This window comes from Bathycoccus prasinos (genome assembly GCF_002220235.1).
Source record: "Bathycoccus prasinos genomic : Chromosome_1".
Classification (NCBI taxonomy): domain Eukaryota; kingdom Viridiplantae; phylum Chlorophyta; class Mamiellophyceae; order Mamiellales; family Bathycoccaceae; genus Bathycoccus; species Bathycoccus prasinos.
Genome location: NC_024008.1, coordinates 693,270 through 706,223, shown reverse-complemented (window position 1 = coordinate 706,223; position 12,954 = coordinate 693,270). Strand labels below are relative to the sequence as shown.

General features: G+C 49.6%; 8 protein-coding genes across 8 annotated transcripts; 4 read left to right on the top strand and 4 right to left on the bottom strand.

Annotated features, from left to right (window-relative positions):
- Position 1: 1 nt before the first annotated feature.
- On the top strand, positions 2-1,270 carry Bathy01g03780 (predicted protein; the record flags this gene model as incomplete). Its single annotated transcript, XM_007515441.1, has 1 exon — positions 2-1,270. The coding sequence occupies one exon, from the start codon at positions 2-4 to the stop codon at positions 1,268-1,270; it is 1,269 nt and encodes a 422-aa protein (XP_007515503.1).
- Positions 1,271-1,353: 83 nt separating this feature from the next.
- Positions 1,354-2,409, bottom strand: Bathy01g03770 (unknown protein; the record flags this gene model as incomplete). Its single annotated transcript, XM_007515609.1, has 1 exon — positions 1,354-2,409. One exon carries the CDS (start codon positions 2,407-2,409, stop codon positions 1,354-1,356), a length of 1,056 nt encoding a protein of 351 aa, XP_007515671.1.
- Positions 2,410-2,504: 95 nt separating this feature from the next.
- On the top strand, positions 2,505-6,818 carry Bathy01g03760 (predicted protein; the record flags this gene model as incomplete). Its single annotated transcript, XM_007515269.1, has 1 exon — positions 2,505-6,818. One exon carries the CDS (start codon positions 2,505-2,507, stop codon positions 6,816-6,818), a length of 4,314 nt encoding a protein of 1,437 aa, XP_007515331.1.
- A 103-nt stretch (positions 6,819-6,921) lies between these two features.
- Positions 6,922-7,400, bottom strand: Bathy01g03750 (predicted protein; the record flags this gene model as incomplete). Its single annotated transcript, XM_007515245.1, has 2 exons — positions 6,922-7,130; positions 7,376-7,400. The coding sequence occupies 2 exons, from the start codon at positions 7,398-7,400 to the stop codon at positions 6,922-6,924; spliced, it is 234 nt and encodes a 77-aa protein (XP_007515307.1).
- Positions 7,401-7,571: 171 nt separating this feature from the next.
- On the bottom strand, positions 7,572-9,212 carry Bathy01g03740 (conserved hypothetical protein; the record flags this gene model as incomplete). Its single annotated transcript, XM_007515156.1, has 1 exon — positions 7,572-9,212. The coding sequence occupies one exon, from the start codon at positions 9,210-9,212 to the stop codon at positions 7,572-7,574; it is 1,641 nt and encodes a 546-aa protein (XP_007515218.1).
- A 52-nt stretch (positions 9,213-9,264) lies between these two features.
- On the top strand, positions 9,265-10,227 carry Bathy01g03730 (unnamed protein product; the record flags this gene model as incomplete). The annotated part of the gene is made up of 1 exon (XM_007515445.1): positions 9,265-10,227. One exon carries the CDS (start codon positions 9,265-9,267, stop codon positions 10,225-10,227), a length of 963 nt encoding a protein of 320 aa, XP_007515507.1.
- Positions 10,228-10,313: 86 nt separating this feature from the next.
- On the bottom strand, positions 10,314-11,201 carry Bathy01g03720 (pyrimidine 5'-nucleotidase; the record flags this gene model as incomplete). Its single annotated transcript, XM_007515528.1, has 1 exon — positions 10,314-11,201. The coding sequence occupies one exon, from the start codon at positions 11,199-11,201 to the stop codon at positions 10,314-10,316; it is 888 nt and encodes a 295-aa protein (XP_007515590.1).
- A 255-nt stretch (positions 11,202-11,456) lies between these two features.
- Positions 11,457-12,569, top strand: Bathy01g03710 (hypothetical protein; the record flags this gene model as incomplete). Its single annotated transcript, XM_007515319.1, has 1 exon — positions 11,457-12,569. The coding sequence occupies one exon, from the start codon at positions 11,457-11,459 to the stop codon at positions 12,567-12,569; it is 1,113 nt and encodes a 370-aa protein (XP_007515381.1).
- Positions 12,570-12,954: the final 385 nt, after the last annotated feature.

Genomic DNA, 12,954 nt, shown 5'->3' with positions numbered 1-12,954 from the left:
AATGTATCATCACCCCCAAAAGTTAAGATATTTCCCGCACATTTACCCACGCGTTTACGAGATGTCATCATCCATGAACGCGGTAAAAACGCTTTGTTGTTCTTTCTCGAGCAGCGGTGAGACCAAAAGGTTGTCGACAAAGCCGCTTTTGCGCTCAAAATCGTGCAAAGCCAAAGCTTTTTCTTCTTCCTCTTCTTCTTCCCAAAATGGAAAAACCAAAGCAGCGGCGACGTCGACGGATAAAGATGAGACATCTTTACCTTTCCGAGCGATCCCAGGCGGAACCCCGGAGGACCCTTCGAACGCGCGAAAAGGAAGAAACGACGGTCGACCAACGTATTGCCCACCATCCTACGCGGCCATGTGCATGGACGCGTTCGGATCGGTCCAAGACGCTTTGAACGATGGGGAGAAACTTTTAGAGGTTGAGTTTCCAGCGGTGCCAGGGGAGGATGCGGATTACAAAGCGGCCTCGGACGTGTACATCGACGCGAACGTGCAATACGCGTTAGTGATTGGCTCGAGCTTATACGAGAAGTTGGGGAAGAGAGTGCAGATTTGTTTACCGGATGGGGTGGAGTTTCGAAGGGCGAAGAAGGTGTTTTCGAATTCGTTGATGATGTCCGAAGGCGTTACGCTGAACACGTTGGACGGGAAGAAGCAAGACGCGTCGATTACCGGGATGTTTCAAAAGATGAGCGCGGGGAGAGGGTTGAGGTCTGGGAGTGCGGACGACGAGATGGACGATGATTTTGAGAACGCGGACGTGTTTATCATCGTGAACGTGAGTTGCGGGGAGTTGCCAGATGTGGAACAATTCGTGAAGACGACGTCGGGAGGAAGGCCGATTATTATGTTGAACAATCAGTTGGACACGTTGAGAGCGGATTTGGGGTTGTTTTCGTTTCCTCCGAAGAGTTTGCACTACGATTTCTTGAGTTATTTTAAACCGGTATTTTATTTACGATCGAGAGCGTATTCGAGATCGATTACCGTGTCGCCGTTTGTGGTGAACTATTCCGGCGCGGTGTTTCGAGAGTACCCGGCGCCGTGGCAGGTGATGATTAAACAATCCAACGGGGTTTTAGCGTGCATCGCGGAAGACGAGGACAGATTTACTTTAGGCGAGGCGAAGGAGGAGATGTTGATTGCGCTTGGATTGAGCGATCCGGAGGGGAGTTTCATGAAAACGGCCAGAAGCGGGTTGGTGGTGAACACGTGGTGGGAAGAGGAAGACGACGCGGAAAAGAGCGACGCGTGGAGAACGTAATTTTAAGACATTTAAAGCACTAATAGCAAAGCGGATTTTATTTCAACACAATTATCATATTTTCGTGATAAGAAATTTAGGTATTAATCTCGTTTATTCGCCTCGTCGGGATCGTCCAACGTGAACTCGTTCGCCTCGTTCGCTTGACTCGCCGACCCCGGATGAGTATTACTCCCCGCCCTCGGTACGTCGCTCGAACTCATCTCTAAATCACTCAACAATCGCGACCCACTCGCAACCGCCCTCTCTCTATTCCTCTCGAACCAATTCACAAAGTCCGCCGCGCTGCCACTTCCAACGCTACCCAATCTACTCCTTCGCGAAGTCGCGTTGTTCCCTACGCCCGGTCCGACGAACCGTTGCGCGCCTCGTCCAAACTCCCCGCGGAAGGACTGAAACGCCGCGCCGCACACTCCAAGCGTCGCCAACATCCCGATGATTAAAAATATCCCTAAGAAAATAACTCCAGCTATTCTTTTCGCCCCGTTGTTGTTGTTAATGTCGTTGTTATCGTGGTCTTTATCTATCAACTGTCCTCCTCCTCCTTCTTTCCCTCCTCCTCCTTCTTTCCCTCCTCCTCCTTGGTCTTCTTCTTCCCCGAGAAGACCGACGCCGCCGCGAGCGCCGGTCGTCGCGAGACTTGGCAAAACGACATACTCCGCTTGATTCTGCGTCCCGAATCGAGACCCGGTCGTGCACACCGCTTTCACCACGTGCACGCCTTCTCTTCGTAAAAGAACCGGTTTGTGTAAGTAATCGATCCTCGTTTTCTCCTCCTCCATATCCTCCTCCATATCCTCCTCCTCGGGCGGCTTCCCATCCACCGTCACGACTATTTTCTCGCACTCGCTCTCTCCCATCGCAGTCGTCGCCCCCTTTTTCCTCCTCGTCTGTCTCCCCGGGTCCACGCGCACGAACACCGGTCCTGGATACGCGCCCGAGGGTGGGTGGAACGTCGGCGTCGATGGGATGAGAGATTGATGCCGAGCGGCAAAATCATCATCTTCCCCGGGGTCGTGGTGTTCTTGCGCCCGCGCGATCTTCGCGAAGAGGACGAATGCGACCACGAAAACGAGGCAAAAATGACGACGACGACAAAAAGGGCGAGAGAGTTGACCACAAATCGTCCTCGTTTTCATCGTTTCAAAGCGTTCGATGTTTGTGCTTTCTCCGCGAGTTGAGGAAAAGTGTGAAGAGTCCACTTTGGGAAAAGTTTTGCTTCAGAAGAACATGTATGAGTCGTAAACGGGAGATTGTGCGGGACTCTTACGTCGGCGACGTGACCTCGTTACTCTCGATTGACAAATTAGACGCGCGTTATTTACCGAGACAAACTTTGTTAGCAGGAATCGGGAGCTCGGTCTTGTGGTACGATCCGTTCTTCGTCGCTGATGATGATGATGATGATGACGACGGGGAAAAGCACCGAAGCGAGAAAGAAGACGACTTTTGCGCCGGCGGCGGAGAAGAAGACAAAGCGCCGCCAAAGAAGCGCGACGAGAAAAATAAAAGGAGGAAAGAGTGTTTACTCGCGTCGTGCCCTGTGGCGCTCCCGGAAGGCGCGAGAGTGCACGGGATGAGACGGGAACCGTCGTTGGACGACGCGGAGGATTTGAGCTTCGGGGTGGTGGTTTGGGGAGCGAATTTCGCCAGCGCGGTAGCGCTGAGGTTGCCGAAGAAGAAGACGAGAAGAAAGACTAAAGAGGAAGTAGGAAGCGCGGGTGGTGAGAGTGAGAGCGACTCGTCGGATGTGACGTGGTATTCCGACGATGATGATGATGATGATGGATTTAGGTGCGAATTCATTCTCTCGGTAGGTTGCGCGTTCTCGCATTGGGTGCACGACTGCAAAGTGTGCGCTCCGGACGCGTCTGGGGACGGGTACGGGTACCATTCTTTAGCGGTCGCGCTTTCAGATAATTCGGTGGAAAGGTGGACGTTGCCGTGGAGTGTGAGCGAGTTTGATTGTGCGCCGCGGTGTTTAGATGTTTCTCGATGTGCGGCGGAAAGTTTGTTGTACTGCGCGGCTTTGAGAGGGGAGACGTGGAAGCGGATGCGAGTGTGCGCCGGGACAGCGTTCGGGGAATTATTGGTGTGGTTTTGCGGGAGAGAAAACAAGCAAGGCACGTATCCATACGCGAGTTTACAAGGGCACAACGGTGGTATAATGCGGTGTCGGTTTTCGGAGGATGGGAAGTTTGTCGTGAGCGCGAGCGAGGACAGAACGATTCGAGTTTTCGCGTTGCCGAATATTACGAAAGAGACGAAACAGGGAGAAGAAGGGAAAGACAAATACGACGTCGTTTTTTTGAAATGCGTTCGCGCGTCTGAAGTTATATTCGGTCACAAAGCTAGATGTTGGGATTGCGAGCCGTTATCGTTGAATAAATACGGGAGAGGTAGTTTAGACGTCATCGCGACGACGTGCGAGGACAGAAACGTGCGCGTTTTCGAAGCGCCAAAAGACGAAAATGGTTTCCGGCAAGTTGTCACGAACGGCAAAGATAGATACGCGCTAGAGCCATTCAATGACAACAACGTCAACGTAAAGAATGAGGAAAGAGCAATCGCCACTGAGGGGAAAGGAATTACCGGAGAAGATATAAAAGCGTCGATGTGTTTCAAAGGGTTTCGCGGGAAAGGCGCGTGGCGCACGTGTTGGATGCGTGACGAAAAGAACACGCTTTGGCTCATCGCCGGAGGTTCAGATGGTGGTATCAAAATGTACGACTGTAGTCAAGTTGATACAGGTGTAGATGATGATTGCTTTGATGATAGTAATAGTGTAGATAAAACAATAGCGAAGACTGGTTCGCCAGAGAAAAACACCCGAGATGGAATGTTTGAGGATTTTGAAACGCTCGTGCCGCCAGATTCAGGCGTCGCTCCGGACGAGATTGATCCAGAAAATCCAAACTATATCAAAATAAAGAAAGATAATGAACGCGAAGATTACGCCACAATAGTTCGGGTTTTGGAAAATCAAATGGATGGTACCGTATCTGTCGTTGTGGGAACGAATCATGGCGTATTGTATCTTCTTCGAGTCGAATCGTCGCGCACCAACGGTGAGACGTGTAAAAAGAGCGCAAGGCTTGAAGTTTTGTACAAGCCTGAACGACGTTCAAAAATCATAACCATTGAGTGTGTGAGAAATTCAAACACCGACGAGTTCATCTTTGGCGACGCGACTGGATATCTGCGTCTAGCTTTCCGTTCTTCGCAAACCACTTTCAGCGTCGCCGAAAAACTCTTGTTTGATTTTCCGGTGGCGAAGCCGCGTTTACTTTTACAAGTCTTCCACAGGCGTGAGAAGCTGTACACGCACGACGCCGATGGAATGTTAAAACGTTGGGACTTGGTAACAGCTAGAACGGAAATTGCTGTCACGATGTACGAGAATCGTCGAGTTGTGAGTTTAGAAGATGCGCTTGGTTTTCTCATCGTCGGCGACCAGAGGGGCGGCGTGTGGGTGTACGATTCGAAAACACTCTCTAAAGTCGCGTACGAAATGTCCGCACACGGGAACAATGCGGTGACGTATGTTGATATTCGCTCTACAAATGACAACGATACGTTTCAGTTCATTACCGGAGGAAGAGATGGTGTCATGCGTCGCTGGACAATCGCCGCCTCTGAAAATGGAGGTGTACGTTTGCGCGAGGATACCAAATGGACTTCGCCATCAAAGAATGCGTCTCAGTTTGTCATCACGACGAACACCAGTACTGCAAACGATGGTGATCATATTACGCACGTCGGTGGATTTCGACTCTCGTCGTTTGCAATGTATTCATTAGTATTAGATCGAGAGCTTTTTAGCTTCAATGTCGGCGCTTGGAAAACAGCGCATCATTTCTTAGCAACGAAAACGGGTAAAAATGCCGTATTCGCGCACTGCGCTAAAGCCGGGGTAGTTACCATCAAAGTATCAAAGCCTGGTATAATGAGTGTGAACGCAGAAGATTCCAAAACTGAAGAAAGTGTAGCGAAATCCCTACACACGTGGTCGCACGGTCGCGAAGCGCACGCGGTGGCGATACTTCCACCTGCAGAGTCTGATTTGGAGAGCATCAAGAACGGCGGCAACACATCGGTCGCCGCAGATACCGCAGATGATGTATATTATCGCATGTACAAGGATTCGTACAATCCGTTGTGTTTGATAACATGCTCAGAAAGCGGTGCTATTCATCGTCTTTCATGGGACCGTTACCGTCCAATCGGTGCGCGTCTCTACGACGCTACGGTTGTAGATACGCAAGGAGCCGGCGCCGCGGTCAAGTGTATATCCACGATACAAAAGTCGCGTAATAAGCACATCGTCGTAACCGGCGGCGCAAAAAACATGCTCGCTGCGTTCTTATTTGAATGGATTAAGCACGAAAACAACGAAAACGAAAACGATTGGCGAATATCGACGAAACGACTAGTCTCGCAAAAGTACGTTGATTACGCGCACGGTAGAACCTGGTCGAAAGGTGTTGGATTCATTGAGCCGAAAAATACAGCCGATAAACGCGTGATGGATATATCCGCGTTCGTGCATAAGAGAGAGGACGGATGTGAAGTCGTTCGATGCGCAACCAGTGGTAGCGACGGCGAAATTGCCATAATCGAGCTCGATGAAGTGTCGCGCAAGTTTGAGAAGGTGTACGCTACGTGCTTAAACGACAAGCCTGTGCTTTCGGTATCAACCGTAACTATCGCAAACTGCTCATGCGCAAATACAACGACGACTTTCCTTGCGACGGGAAGTACTGATGGAACAGTTGCTGTTTGGAATGCGAATAACTTAAGCGATCCTTTACTCATTCTAAAAGAGACGCACCAATCCGGAGTGAACGGTATATCTTTGAACGTATACGATGAGAAGCTGAAACTACTCTCACTCGTTACCGGCGGCGATGACCAGAAAGTTACGGTTTCAATTATCGACATCTCTTCGATGAAAGTATTGAAATGTCACCAAGTCACGCTCGCGCATGAATCTGCGATTCGCTCTCTTTGGTCCGACGGTACGAACGTTGTCTCTACCGGTCTCGATCAACGCGTGCACTTTTGGGATGTATCCTTCGATAAGACTTCATCCGTATTAACGGTTTCGAAAGCGAGCACGACTCGAGCGGAGACGCCCGAAATTGAAAGCATCGACGGATACCGTCGGCCTCGCGATGGATTTATCGAGCTCGCCGTGTGCGGCCGAGGCGTCCAAACCTTCTCCTCGCACGTTCACTCTGACTTTGAGCACGCCATCGAAAAGTTCACCAGTTTATCCACGAAAGAGTGGAACGCAAAATACGGTCCTGGATTCCCAAACGTCGCGGAACTTTTACTTCACGTAGACAAACGCGACGGCGAAGGACCAAAAATGGACTCGAGGCGAGCGAGATTGTTCCCAGATGACCTCTTCAGAGAAGTAGATATTAAAGAAGAAGAGCGCGCGAATCAAACAGCGTACGGAAACAAAAACCGACCGAATGGAAAAGGTAGTAAATTTCCCTTCGCGCGGCCGACGCGCGAGAGCGCGCACGTCTCTCCCCCGTGAACTCTGCGTCAACGTGTGTTGTATTATTATTAAAAACTGCTACTGTAAATTCACTAAACGATCTGCTACAAACGATGCGAGAGAATACTGTGAATGTTATTCATTAACTCATCTTGTATTGATAAATCTTCGACATCGCGTGTAAGATGGTCACGAATCCTATGAAGCACACGGACATGACCAGAACAACCACCGGGGTGATTTTCAAACCGGGAGAATCGTCCGTGTAAAACTTAAGGATGGAACTGTTCGCCGCGCCGCCTTTGGCGGCGATGTTGGAGCCAGACCCAGTGCCTGGGCGTTTGCGTAAACCTGGATGGTTTTATTTGGGTGTAAGAGAAAGAAGAGGACGTGTGAGCGTAAGAAACACCGCGTCGGAGAATTGGAAAAAAACGGTCTCGATCGGATGCAATCGAGACGCGCGCGGCGAGAAAGAGAGAAGGAAACAGAATGAAAGATGAGAGATCATCGCGCGAAAGCAGGAACGAGAGAGAAAGGGAGAGAGCGCGAATGGTTCGCACACGCGTCGAGATGATTGAGAAAGAAGAGCGTCGCACCTCCTGCAGATGGTCGGCCGGACATTGGTGTGAAATAATTGCGCGTGAGTTTGTGAGGAGGAGAAAGAAACGAAAGAAAGTTTTAATATGATTGTCTCTATAATAACGCGAATTAAAATCCGCCCCTACTAACTATTCAATCAGCTAAAATCCGTCTCTCTACACCTACACTATTCTCGCGTGTTCTTACAGTCGTCTAAGCAGAAGTTCGTTCTCGGTCCCACGCGCTCCAATCCACGTTCGCGTTTAACGTTTGCGTTTCCTTCCACGTCCAATTTTTGCCTCGGAGGTACCCGCTTCCGTCGCCGACGCAATCGACTTCACGACCGGCGAGAGGGTTGATTTTTGCGTATCGCGCCATTTCTTTCTGACCGAAGGTTAAGTAGCTTTTCACGGTTTCGAGAAAGGCGGATTGCGGTATCGAGGACGGGTTGATTTTGCGTTGGTCTGGGTGTTGATACCGTTCCGCTTTGGTTAAGCGAGCCGAAGCGGAGAGGTCGTGGAGACGCAAGAGTGGACCGGTATCGGTGACGCCAGCGACTTCCCACTTGAAATTCCTTTTGATCCCATCGTCTTCTTCTAAAGCATTCAGAGTTTTCGCCAAATGCGTTAAATCGAGTCTCGGTTGCGTCTCTCGGCTTTGAACGTCCACGAAAGTCGTGTACTTGTGTTCGACTTCGTATCGCTTACCGTCGTAGATTGCGATGCACGTGTCTGTCCCAACCGTAGCTCCGAACAAAGCGTAATAGTGTACCGGCTTCGGTAACTTTACCACCGTCGTCGATACTTCAAACCACTTCGTGATGTCATTTTTATGTTCCCGAACCAATTTCGCGTCTCTCAACACCTTCGAAAACTCCTCCTCGCCTTCCATCGTCAACTCAAACTCTTCGTGGATTCTATCAACGTCGCACGTTCCGCACGCGACCACGTACCCTTTAAAATATTCTAGAAAGTGTTTGTACTTCAACAAACAGTTCTCTTTTTCGTCTCCAACGAACGGTAAATTAAACCTCTCCTTCTCCACTTGATTGATATACGAACACAAACGCAACGCTTTCACGCTCGCCGGCGCGACGACGTTCACGTGTTCAAACTCTCTAAAATCCCCAATCCTCGCCGCTTCCACTAAAATCTCCTCATATTTCACCGCATCGTTCGGATGTAACACGCTAAACACGGAAATCAACCCGTCGATATCGAAATGGTCGCACGTAACTCTCGACACCTTCCCTCTCTTGGTCGTAAATCGATGCCTCGTCTTTATCGCGTGTAATACATTCTCCGTGCTCGTGTCCCCAACTTTCACCTCTCTCGGCGTCGAGGACCCTTTGTGATGCGTGATCGTTTTGTTCTTCGCGTGCGTGCAATCGACGACTAAAACGTCCTCCGCGTGCTCGCTTCCGCTCCACGGAACCCATCCTCGAACGACTCTTTTATACGGGTACTTCTTCTTATAAATAACGATCGTTTTCCCGATTTGGACGAACGCGTACACGCCGACGCATCGGACGAACGAGTGCCAGACGTACAAAGCTGACTTGAACAAGGATAAAAAAGAGCTCGAATGAGGTTGTTCATGATTGAGCACTCCTCCTCCTCCTCTGTGATCGATTGACATGTTTTTAGGAAAGATGAAGATGTGTTTTGAGGAACATTCGATTCGATTTCTCCCCAAAGTTGAAACCGCTTTACAAGGTTGAAAGAAAGGAAGAACGACGAAGATGACGACGATCTCTTCTCTTTTCCAGGTCCTCTCCTTGGTGCTCGTCTCATTCTCCTCAAACGGGGCGAACGGTTTTGCCCTGGACGTCGCGTTTAACAAAACCGAGTGCATCTTTAAAACGTACGACAAATCCCACGCGTTGAGCACGGAAAACGCGCGGACGATGCCGGTGTCCATCTTCAACCATTTCACGATTCCGAGCGGGAAACCGCACGTGTCCGTTTCAATATCCGATCCGTCCGGCGTGAAGAAAGAAATCGTCAGCGCGGCTGGACACGTGGAAGAAACCGTGGACGGGAACGGGTTCGGGCTGTACTCCGCGTGCTTCACGAACAAAGGAGACAACACCAACATCCACAACGACAAGTTGGTCGGCACCAACGCTGGGAAAGTGCAAGTGCACGTGCACTTCTTCCAGCCGCACCACGCCATCTCGGACGAAGAGTTAGAGAAAGAGTTAAAACTGTTAAAAAGACATCAACTGCACATACCTGGGCAGAGTAAAGGTTTACACGCCGATCAGTTGCACGATTCGATCGCATTAGCGGAGTCTTTGATGGACGACGTGCAACGAATCAGAGGCGAGGTGCATTACTTGACGTGGAGGACGAAACGGCACAAGCAAACGGTGGACTCGAACGCGCTGAGGACCGCGTGGTTGACATTTTTAGAGGTGGTCGTTTTGTGCTTTTGCGCGTGGATGCAGATCGACGCGGTGAAAGGGTATTTTGAGACGAGTCGTGGGGATTTAGTGGAAGGAGGGAGGAGTCAAGGGTTTGAATATCAAGGGAAGTACGAGTCGGTGAGGAAGGTGGAACCGGCGCCGGGTTTCGGGCCGGGAAGTTCAAACTTTGGGATGCCGCCGATGCCGCAAATGTTTCAATCGCAGCAACAACAACCAGTGCCACCGCCACAAATCTACCAACAACAACAATATCATCATCAGCAGCAAACACCACCACCACCACCACAGAATCCTCCGCAGATGTACGACGCGCACAAAACGCAATTCGGCAAGAACGAAGAGTTTCAGAGCGAGATCCCGTCGCAAGGCATTCTACCGAATCAATACGGCCGAGCTTCTGCACCGCAATCGAGGACGGGTAGACAGTATCAAGATAGATAGATTCTAATTAATTAAATACGCGGTATATACATTTACAGTATTATATATTCTTTATTACTATGTGACAATCCTAAGAAGAAAACTATTCACTTACTCGGTTGCTCGGCGGCTAAAGCGAACGGCGGCACGTGCTTCTCCGCAGAAAATTCGTGCGCGGTTTCGATGATATGATTTGCTTCTGCGCACACTAACACAGAGCCACAATCGCGTCCTTTCGTTCCACACAAAATCGTGTGCCATCCCATCTTTTTCGCTATCTTTATGTTACTCGTCGAGTCGTCGATAAACACGCACCTTTCTCTCTCTTTCACTCCCGCTATCGCCATAGCTCTTTCGTACGCCTCCTCGTCGTGTTTCGTCGCCCACTCTACCGCTCTCACGTCGATAATATCTATGAACATATCTGAAATCCCTAACAGTTCTAAACATTTCTCCGCGTGGTGCCTCGCCGATGCCGTGAAAATATACATCGGGAAACCTTCCGCTTTCACTTTCAGGAGCACGTCTCTCAGTTTTTCGTCTCTCCCGATGTGCTTTTCCAACGGCACGTCGTGCGCCCACAACAGATACTCGTCCACTGATTTCTCGTCCAGAATCTTCTCCACCATCATTCCTTTTAAGCACGTGCCGTATTTTTTGTACAAGTCGTACGCGTATCCCGGTTTTAGACCGAGCTTACCGACCGTGAATTCCTCTATTCTTTCTGTTAAAAGATTCGCGACGGTCCAATCGTTTTTGTACAAGCAATCGTCCAAATCCCAGAAGATGGTTGCGTTTTGAGAAGGAGCATCACCACCACCACTCGTCGTCATCTCGACTTTTACGCTCTTATTAATAGCACTACTACTACCGATCCTTGCACTCCTCGTTCGTCTTTTTAGTATAGTTCTAAAACTCTCGTTCTTTGTGTTCTTAATATTCGTTTTTAGGGGTGTTGCAATAGGTGTTTTGGTGGTGGTCCTTTGCACCGACATAAACTCTTGTACGTCTGTTTGTGTGCGGTTTTCAGTGTGTTCTTTTCGTTTTGTTTTGGTGTCTGACAATTCGACGACAAAGAAAAGGCTGACTGCGATTCAAATATTGTGTATATCTCCCCCATTCGTATCTTTTTTCCCGAGCGTTACGTATAAAACACATACACAAAACTTGAACGCGCGCGTGGAATTCAAACTCCTTTTTACACGAGAGGCTTGAGAACGAGTTTACGCTTTTCTTTCTTTTGAATCATCATGCGGTTGTTGAACAGTCGTCGTCGTTTCTCCTCGCGTATCGTCACCGCGGAGAAACGAGACGTTGACGTGTACTTTGACCGTTTTCTTCAGATTCCCGAACGACATCTCCTCCGACCGGGACGACGAACGACGACGACGACGGCTTTTGCCGATGACTACGATGATGATCACAGAAGAATGATGACGAGGATAATGCAAAGAACGCGCAGCAGCAGCAGTAGTAGTAGGAGTGGGGTTGGTTTCGTGTCCATCGTGAACGAAAGGAGCAAAGAAGAGGAAGAGTTGGACCAACAACTCGAACGCAGGAAAGAGGAGGGAACGATAGACATTGCGCTTCAATCAAATCAAACGATGATAACGAAGAAAAGCGAGAACAACAACACTTCCCCGGCACCGTTTTGCCGGTTTTGTTTAGAGGAAGAAACGAAAAGTTCAAAGTTAATCTCCCCGTGCGCCTGTAAAGGCTCGCAGCGATTCGTCCACGCGAGCTGTTTGAACCGCTGGCAACTGATGTCGCTGAAGAACGGCTGCGACCGAAACGGCGAAGAGTGTTCGGTGTGCAAGAAAAAGTTCGACAGACCGAAAGATCCGTTTTGGAAGCGAGTGGCGAAGTACGCGTACGTGCACTTGCACAAGAGACGGTGGTTTTACGGGTACGCGTTTTTTAAGTGGTTGAAAATGAGCGTCGATTTGATTCAGTGTTCCGGCGACCAGTTCCCTTTGGTGACTTTAGTCGTCAGCTCGTTGGCGCATTTAGTCGACGCCAACATGCGATATAAACGAATCATCGGATTGATGAACCAAGACACGACCGCGTTATCTATCCTCCAACTCGAACTCTCGGTGTACTTCAACCGAAGCCTCTTCTGGGCTTCCAACGACAACTCGGACTTAGCCAAGTGCGTCGAGGCGTTTGGTTTCATGCTCGCGTGGCCAACCACCGCGCTCACGTTACTCGGCGGCTGGTCCATAAACTTAAACGGCGACATCTGGGGATGGATAAAATCGATAAAAGACTTCGCAGAGGAAAGCAAATACGCCGGAATTTCCAAGAAGACCGCCTTATCCATCGCGCTCGCCAATCTCTTGGTCTTGTTTCCCGTCTACTAATAATATACGCGCTTTCCGCGACACGACGGAGGACGCGATGAAAGAGATACTCTGTACCTACAGTACCGGTACCTAGGTACTCATAATACTACTCAAATTTAATAAAAGCGAAAAAGAAGCGCTTCTTTCGAAAGAGAGAGAGAGAGAGAGAGAGAGAGAGAGAGAGAGAACAGTTAGGCTTTCTCGCGTTGTATCATCATAAAAACATTTTCTTTCCCACACTCGAGGCACCCCCTTTTTGAATTTTCTTTCAAACCCACTTTCAAACCTTTCCAAAACTTCACAAAACCGCGCGACGAATACACGCACACGCGCGCGCGCAAAAACACCCGCGAATACGGCTTTTGAACGTTCACGAGAAACAGTTGTCACCATCGCTTCCTCC